This window comes from Seriola lalandi, unplaced genomic scaffold, assembly GCF_002814215.2.
Source record: "Seriola lalandi dorsalis isolate HSWRI2012SDOR001 ecotype SW California unplaced genomic scaffold, Sedor1 jcf7180002054577, whole genome shotgun sequence".
Classification (NCBI taxonomy): domain Eukaryota; kingdom Metazoa; phylum Chordata; class Actinopteri; order Carangiformes; family Carangidae; genus Seriola; species Seriola lalandi.
Genome location: NW_019525130.1, coordinates 1,624,595 through 1,633,702, shown reverse-complemented (window position 1 = coordinate 1,633,702; position 9,108 = coordinate 1,624,595). Strand labels below are relative to the sequence as shown.

General features: G+C 43.0%; 1 protein-coding gene across 1 annotated transcript in view; it reads left to right on the top strand.

The window, feature by feature from the left end:
* Nucleotides 1-8,615, top strand: part of exoc3l2a (exocyst complex component 3-like 2a) — a 13,149-nt gene extending 4,534 nt beyond the window's left edge. The window contains 11 exon segments of the mRNA XM_023417785.2: nucleotides 1-175; nucleotides 644-1,394; nucleotides 1,512-1,626; nucleotides 1,709-1,819; nucleotides 1,915-2,015; nucleotides 2,267-2,377; nucleotides 2,494-2,629; nucleotides 4,535-4,657; nucleotides 4,772-4,927; nucleotides 5,919-6,040; nucleotides 7,716-8,615. The exon segment at nucleotides 1-175 is cut by the window's left edge and continues 4 nt beyond it. Coding sequence (XP_023273553.2) covers nucleotides 1-175; nucleotides 644-1,394; nucleotides 1,512-1,626; nucleotides 1,709-1,819; nucleotides 1,915-2,015; nucleotides 2,267-2,377; nucleotides 2,494-2,629; nucleotides 4,535-4,657; nucleotides 4,772-4,927; nucleotides 5,919-6,040; nucleotides 7,716-8,031 — 2,217 coding nt within the window. The 3' untranslated portion in view covers nucleotides 8,032-8,615.
* Nucleotides 8,616-9,108: the final 493 nt, after the last annotated feature.

Here is a 9,108-nt window from a genome sequence, read left to right as displayed (position 1 = left end):
TGTGGGGACCTGAGCGCAGGCAATGAGGTGGAGGCTTCCAGACGGCCCTCCTTCCTCAGGATGGTCAATCTGGGCATGCTGAAGAGGGAATCCATGTCAGACAAGGCCTCCCAAGAGGCTGAGGAGGAAACAGTGGAGGAGGAGCCGGTGGTCAAAACTAGAGAGCCACTCTCAGGTAATAATCGAGGTGTAAAAACATCTAGATCCTGATCACAAACTCATATTTAAGTATCAAGTGACCTAGAGGAGTCTTTCTTTTAGGAGTAGTCTCTCTTATATTGGAGAACTTTTTTCTTACTGGTCAAGCTTCAGCTGTATACGTCCTCGCAGTACTAGTCAACTCTCTGATGAGGCTGAGAGGTCCCCAGATCCCTGAGTCACTGGGTTCAATCACCAGTGGACTGTGAAATCAGGAAATGAGCACACATCCTCCTACCCCAGGTTCCTCTAGATAGATATTCAACCAAGCTACTGTTCACAGACTCCGCAGGGAACCTGGCTCGGAATAGAAGTGTGCAGAATGAGCAACAAATAAGCCAATCTGTCAGTCAGACACACGCACAGCTACTCAGTGATCATAAAAACGTTTTATGAATGTTGCAAATAAACATAAAACTTCTTTTTCTCTTCCTGATCCCCACAGTACTGGAGATCCTACAGCTGGTCAACCACAGGGACCTCCTCCTGGCCGACACACACATTCAGGAGTTGGAGCGGGAGTGTGAGCTTCTGTCTCTCCTGCCTACCCCGACAACTCCCACCCTTACCCCTACGCTCTGTCCCAGCACCCCTCCCGCCATGATCCCATTATCATCCTCGTCCATCGATGACTCCCTCAGCTCCAACGCAACTCTGGACTCGAGCCGGCGGAAGGCTAAGGATGTGGAGCTCCTGTATGAGGCGCTGCAGAAGGAAATGTGGGATGTAGTGCGGGAGTCCCTCCGTCAGCCCAGCGCCGGTCCCAACCTTGGGCTGGTGGTGCTGGTGATCCAACAGGAGGATCATGCTGATGCTGCCTGGGCCCTGAGAGAGGAGACCAAGCCAGAGCGAGAGGGCCCGCAGGTCCAGCCCAGCCATCGTCCCCGTCGACTGAAGATGAAGTGGAGGCAGGCTGTGGCGGAGGCCGCAGACTGGAGCCTGCCACATCAGGTGGATACCCAGGCAGGCCAGCTGGCCTCGTACCTGGAGCGCCTGAGGAGCCGGATGGTGGATGACCTTGATGCAGCACGGAGGAATGCTGTATCCATTTACCCGGAGGAGTTTGCTGCCTTCCAGGTGTATGTGGAAAGTTACCATCGAGCCGTGGCCAAACGTCTGCGGACTATTACCAGCGGCCCGCTGCAGATCACAGACGTCTACTCACTACTGGACTGGTTCTACAACATCTATAACAGGTAGGGTAACCTTATAGACTGTGAACCTGGGAACTCCAATGTAATAATGACATATCAATCTTCTATCACGAATCTGAAAGCTGAACCGGTTCAGTAACGATTCATCATTTCCACCAGGGATGTTCTAGGAACCATTGGCACAATATCACCTATCAACTACTCCCCTCTGGAAGCCATTCTGCCGCAAGACACCGTGGACAGGCTGGAACAAGACTGCATCAGTATTGTCAGGGTAAGAAATTTTACTTTTGCATGTCTGATTCTTAGAAAATCTGGATGGCAGACACATTTCAATTTTTTGCTGTGATTTCCAGGAGAAGGTGACAACAGAGCTTATGCAGGTTCTGGATGAAGAGGAGAGGCGATGGGCCCAGTCTCTGCACATTGAGGAGTATCAGTCACACCTGGCACGTTCTGTCATCCAGGTACACTGTCACTCATCACTTTTACTGTGAAAAGAAATCTGGACTTTAAAGTGATTTACTGTTTTCTCATCACTCACATCTTTTGCCAACTCCAGAGGTTAAAGGTGGATTTGGACAGATCCACATCTGTGAACCAGTTTCTAGGGGCAAGAGTGGCTCGCTGTAGTCTCACAGGATTGGCTGACTTTCTCTATAAGTGAGTACATGCTACCACAAAGGAATAAAGTCAGGGAAAGTTGGGTTATAACCAAACTTTGTGAAAGTTTTAATTCTGATTTGCAGTTGGCAAAAACAAAATACACTACAGCAGGTATAAAGTAGAGTAATACTGATGTTGGAATATTGGTCTCTATATGGAAAAAAAAAATGCTTTTCAGACGAGCCCCGGTGTTTTTATTATATTCTATTAGTATTCAGGAGGTTCTCATAAAACCTCCACATGTTCAGTTTCCAGAGGAAGGTGGAGATGTTTCATGAGACTCAGGCAGAATTCGGAGACCGAGGGGACGGATATGTTTCCAGGACCATAGCTCTGGTCAACTGCTGCCCCCCTCTCAGGTAAGCAAACAATTATGCTGAACATTGTCAGTCTTTCCTTTTTATTTTTTATTTTTTGGAGGAAGCATTGCAGGAATTTGCTGAAAGTGGAACTCCATCTCCTCTGTGTCCTGTAGATCCTTTGTGGAGCGCTGCAGGCAGTGTGACCCACAGGGCAGCGAGGAGTCAGGGCCGAGGGCCAACTCCTCCCTGGACAGGATCGTCAACCAGTCAGTCAAGGTGCTCACTGACCGACTGTTTGAGCACATCAGGGTGAGTACGACATTAGCGGGTCCTTAATGCTTGTTTCCCTTTAACAAGACCCTTATACGATGGACAAGTATGATTGTACATGAAGAACTTCCATCGCCTGACAACATTTTTGTCTGTTCCTGGTTGAACTTTGTAAAAGACAATCAGACAGGTTTGCACAGCAGGGCTCATGAGAACTGCTCACAACCATGATAGAGATGCACTTAATTTGTTACTACTCATTATAAAACATTGTACATATATCAAGTTCACCCATTAGTAAAGTTCCTCAAATTTCATGACTTAAACAATAATCAGATTCCTGAAATCTTCAGGTCTTTTACTGAAGTGAAAGCAACACTTCTACAATGTTTGCACATACTCCAGTATAGGTGGCAAAATACGATCACTCCAAAAAAGAACAGAGGCACTGCGAAAAGAGAGGAAATGTTCTGCATTCAATTTTTACATAAGTAAAAGTAAAGGAGTTTTATTGGCAAATTGCACTGAATGCACTTAAACCTGGGGGAGGCACTAATCTAGAAAAAAAGAACACGTTTCCTGTGTGTTCGTACACACACGCAACACAAGCAGCACAGCTGCAGCCATGAGCAAAAGGCTAATCTATTAGCAACATTCAACACAGCCAATAATCGCTTGCTTTCATGGTAAATCCGCCTACACAACCAACCACTACAACACAGTTACATACCACAGGAAAATGAAGTTAGCAGCTTAGGATGATAAGATCATGATAGTAGTTGCTACAGATATCAGATAAATGTGGTGCAGTAAAAAGTACAATATTTCCCTCAGACAGGTGGTGGAGCAGAAATATAAAGTTTAAAAAATGGAAATACTCAAGTATAGAAGAAGTACCTCAAAATTGCACTTGATACTGGGGACGTTTGCAACACTTTTTGCATTTCTCTCAGTTACTCAGAAACTATTTGGACTGGACCAACCAAACTTTTATATAATAAACTTACATCTGTCTGCTACTTTCCCATGCCACTCAAAGATAATTACATATGACATATCATTCACAATATTTATTTGAATGGAAGAATTCAGATGTTGCAACTGACCTCATCCCCTGGGGACAGTTGCAACACGGATCAGGAATGGTTGTAAAATATTGAAAATACATAAGAATTTTACAAATGGACTTTTTTCATTTTGTCTCAATAATCATAGTGTTCTTAAAATATGCATTGTTTACAAAAAATATGGTATTATTTATTGATTCAATAATATTTATCAAAGAACAGTCACTGAGAACATACGCCTACCTTGAGCCAAAATAGGCATAATTTATTTATTTTATTGCTTCTCATGAACAGAACGGGGAGCTATATTGTAAGAGACTAACAAAATAATTCCCAAAATAACTTGTTTGTATTTTTTATGCATTAAAATGAATAATTATTGTTGCATTTATTGTGCTATAGGACAAAATTAGTCAAATTTTCAACATTTTGCCCTATGTTGAATTAAAATTGTTGAAACATACTGTTGTGTGGCCTGTTTTGATTTGGCTGATTAGCTTGGAGACTGTCCTCACCTTATCAGCCATGACAGAACAACATGTGCTAGCTAGTCACACTGACCTTCAGCATGACACTTAGAAGTAAACAAAACAATGATTCAACCCAAGTAAGGTTTGATTAATTCATTCAAAATGTCAGGACAGTTTGAAAAAAACACAGATCATAAAAAAAAAAACCCACTTTCATACTTCTAAACCAAGTTTACCTCTTCCTGGTGGGAGGAAGGTCTAACTGAGCCTATGCAATATGAGTGTTAGCACTCCAGCATGTTTCTGATTGGAATAAGACTTCTTGCAACCGTCCCCAGTTTCCCCTACTTGAGTAAATGTACTGTGTTTGTGTACTCTGTTAACTAGATCTTGGTCTGTTGTTCCAGCCTTTCTTCGACAAACTGATAAAGAGAAAATGGCTGAATAACACAGAGGCCTTTGAGGCCATTGAAGCCAGCATTAAACAGCACTTCAAGAGGTTCAGAAGGATGGACGCTCCACCATATCAGGTAACACCTGTGTGATCAAACAGAGTCTGTGTGTAATATGTTTAAATCAAATACAGTATTTGCTTGACGGTCATATGCGGCCAATCAGTGATGAATGTTATGAATGACTGACAGACGCTGGTGGGTGAGGTGCACCGGCGAGTCCTGGTGGAGTATGTCCGAGCCATCATGCGGGGACGGGTCATCTGCACATCCTCCAAGATGAGGAAGAGGATGGCTTTCCGTCTGCAAGATGAGGCCAAACAGCTGAAAGGACTCTTTAAAGATCTGGTGAGTCTGGTCTTTATTCTTTTAAATGAATCGGACTGTGTCGTTAAAGAGGACAGGATACATTTAAAACCGACTTAGCCTGCACAGGACACGTACTGCATCCAAGACACAACAAATTACTTTTCAGGAGACCCTGACTATAATAAATAATCACAAAATGCTGATTGTTCAAAACAGTGAGCAGAGCTGGCGAGGGGAACACAGAGCCTGGTGGCTGTGAATGGAACCTGACCCTCGAACTTCCTAGGTCAGGAATAACTCAGACAGTGTTGATACAGGAGTGATCTCTGAAAAATGGCTGCCGTCAGTGAGATGGAGATGGATGAACCAGGCTTACGTTAGCACTTGCCACGGGGGGGAAGAGGGTGTAAAACAACTAGGCCTGTCAGTGTGGCATTTGCCCCCTTTATGTGTGTGAGTTCAAACAAGTGTCCGTCACCTCGGCTGACAACAGGAAGCCGCTGTGTTCAGAAGGAACTTCCTGTTCCTGTCAGCTGGCCGGCTTTGATGTGGCTCTGGGACGGCCTTGATGGCCTTTTTTCACCGAGGAGTGAGATGAAGTGTCTGTGGAAACTGGGAACTTGGGCTGGGGAGGGGTGGAGAGAGATTAGTTTTTAATGGCTGTCTAAAACAGACGCTGTTATTTTTAGTGAATGCCAAGCCAAGGAATTCTGCCTTCGTTTTCCTGAGTGTTTGAAGGAAAAACAGGACCTAGAAAAACAGAGGTGGAGTTCTGTTATTCACTCAGTAAATCACTTAAATGTTTGGCCTCTGGCTTTAAAGGTATTAATCTGTTTCTTCTGCCAGTTCTGGCTCTTCTTCAAAACACAGGTTTAATACGAAGAAGAAGCCATTTGGATAAACAGCGATAACACAACAAATTTTTAAAAGGAAGCCAGTCGTAAATATCGATTCCATGTTTTTTAATGGTAATAAATACTTATACTTGTTGCATGATAATTAAATTGTCTTTGTTTTGTCTGTTCTTCAGGAATCAAGCTCGTCCTGGTTGGACAGCGTCATCTGTCACCTGGCTGACATCATTCTCTTGGAGGACACTCCCTCCATCCAGATGGAGGTGGCCGTCCTGGTGAAAGAGTTTCCAGATATACGGTGAGAGTTTTTAACAAATGAACTGTGTTGAAACGTTTCTGTTGCGACCAGGAAGCATCCACAAAAACAGATCTGTCTGCTCTATACCACCAAAGGTCTTATATGCTTTTGTGCTTACTACTACACATTCAGAGTGCTGTTTTTGGCACTTAGCCAAAGCAGAGAAAATGTAAGAGTATGTATGTTTTGTTTTTTTTCACAATGGATCAAAACAAGGAAAAGGAGCACGGAAACATATCTACATTAACTTTGCTATTTTTGGAGAAGAGCGCGGGTCTGTTTTGAGAATGGATGAGGCTGAGAGGCCTCGGGGGGACCCAGCCGCCCGGGCTGTTTGTGCACAGATTAAGACTCAGGTGACGGTTGGCAACCTACAGCCGCATGTGACGCATAACCCTCCGCGGAGCAGACAGGAAGCTGCTGCCGAGTACTTCCTGTTCCTGCCACGCTGCAGGAGACAGACTGGTGCCACACATGGAATCAAAGAGAGAGAGGTGTGGAAGAGGAGAGCAAAACACAGTAGTTCAGACCTGGAGACATGCTAACTCACTGCTTGAATCACCCCTTTTGTTTACTGCATGGCATCCCCTGCTGGTATTTTAGGAGATCAAAGTCTGCCGGCCTTCCTGGAGTTTTCTGGGTGCTTCACTGAACGAGTCCATTCATAGACACATGACTGTGCCTTACGCATGGGAATACATGTCAGTCCTTCCAGCCTCCTTCCAGTCTTTCCTCCTTATTTAGTCATGTATCTAAATGCCAAGTGTTGACTTGTCAAAAACCAAAGCCCACTGGTGCTACTTGATAGTAAGACGCCCTTTATATGGGGTTCATTTATTGGAAATAATGGTTTATTTACTAATGTTTTGTAAATTATTATAAGCAACAAAAAAGACCTTCTCCCAGATTGAGAAAAAAAATCTTCCATTTGACATTTGTTTAATCTTCTTAGCTAGCACAGTGTTAGTTAATCAAAATGAACAAATAGAGATTTCATTAATTATCTTAAAAAACAAACAAACTATACAGTATAAGTCATACCTGCAGTCTTGGTGGCTTATTAAAAGGTGATACAGCCAGTATTACCAACATTTATAAATACGTTATTACAAAACAGAGTATAAACACAAGTCAAAGGGATTTTCTTCACAAACAAGGATTCAAAGGTTCAAAGGTTTATTTGTCAGTAATATGTAGAGGAATGCACCGTGGCAACTTCTGAAGCTGTGCCGAATGACTGGTGTGAAAAATAAGGGTTAGAAAAAAGAATGACAAATGAATAAAATAAAATATTATTATGAAAAAGAATAATATTTTTTCATAATAATAAAAAAGATACAAAATTGTATTGTATTGTATATGTAAGTATATGTAAAAGTGTAACTGTGTACGAAGTTGTTCTTATTACTGCCTCGTAGCCAATCCTTAAAGCATCAGGGAATGATTTTCTGAGCATTATTATAGTTTCATTTTTGTAAACTTATTAAATGAGCCTTTTTGGAAAGGGATACCAAATCCTCTGTTATTTCCCAGAGACAGACTATGACTCAGAGAGATGTGACTGTTACTCAAAGTCATGACAGCCTTTGGCGACACCAAACAGACCCAAATTCCATTAACACCCATTTTACCTCCCTTCCCCTCATCCTCCTCCTCATATCCTTCCTCCCCACAGGAAGAAGCACGTCTCCACCCTGCTGAACATACGGGGGATGATGCGGCAAGCAGAGCGCCAGGAGATCCTCAACATTGTCAAAGATTTCGAATGCAGCAGTGTCCTCATGTGCCGGGACCATGCCCTGTTCTCTGACATCCCCATCACCTCAGAGGTCCACTGCATCAGCCTGGGTTTCCTCCGCCTCGCCATGACCGTCTCCAACTGGTTCTCGGAGCACCGTCCAAGGCGAAACCGCAGGACAAGTGCCAGAAACGCAATGCCTCAACCTGCTGAGAATATGGAGGACGTGAACAAACTTCAGACAGAAGAATAGCTGTTGGTGTTTGTGTTAGGAGAGCAGTCACAGACATGCTGTGAAGATACTGATGAGATGTACATGCACCTTGACCAAAAACTGTACCAAACATTGTTACCAGCCATTTAAAGAAACTTGACCTCAGGTACTGCTCGTACTGTACACGCTCACTCACTGACATTTCTCCATCTCCACACGTGTGTTTTTAATGGAAATGTGAAACTGACTGTGCATCGTAATAGCTCATTATAATTTGTAGTTGTTTTTATTTTGATCTAAACAAATCCAGAAATAAATAAGTGGTATAAAATATCCTCAAAATGTAACTTCTTCAATCTTTGTTAGCCTTTTATTTTTATTATTTTTTACTCCACATCATTGCAGAAACAACTGCTAGCAGATGCAATGCAATATGATTTAGGATGTTTGCTGTTTTAACATGTATTTACCCAACCGTATATACCCATTCTCTGGTATATAGTGCATATGTATGTGAGGAAATAGTGTAAGGAAATGTAAATGTGTTGAACTGTCACTGTGAATGAAATGGATCTGTTGCTGGAACCGTAATAAAAACCCATTGACTGGGTAGATTAAACAGATTCAGCAGCTGCTGTTGTGGGTATAAATACTGTATTCTGTATTTCAGCTAAAAAACATAAAGGAACATGCTGTCACAGTTATGGATATGCTATTGTACAACTGTCTCTACTTCTGCCCACTTCTAACTTTAGGTGTTGTGCTCCTTGAACATGGGCATGTCCGACACTAAGTCTAGAGCTATGTTAAACAATACATACCAACCTCTTTGACAGACGTGGGCCAGAGGGTCTGACGTAGACCCGGTGCTACGAGTACATATACACACATACTTTATGCCTTTGTTGTTTATCTTAAGGATATGGTGGCTTTGTTCAGTACTCAGATCCTGATATATTGGGCTCCACCACAGCTACTATATGACGCTCTGCCGCTGTACGAGAGGGGTCACATACCCCGAGGCCAACAACGGGATGTTTTTCGATAAACAAAGATTTCCTGTTGTCCACTGAGGTGCCAACGGATGCTTTTATTGGAGCCAAGTTTACGTTGTGC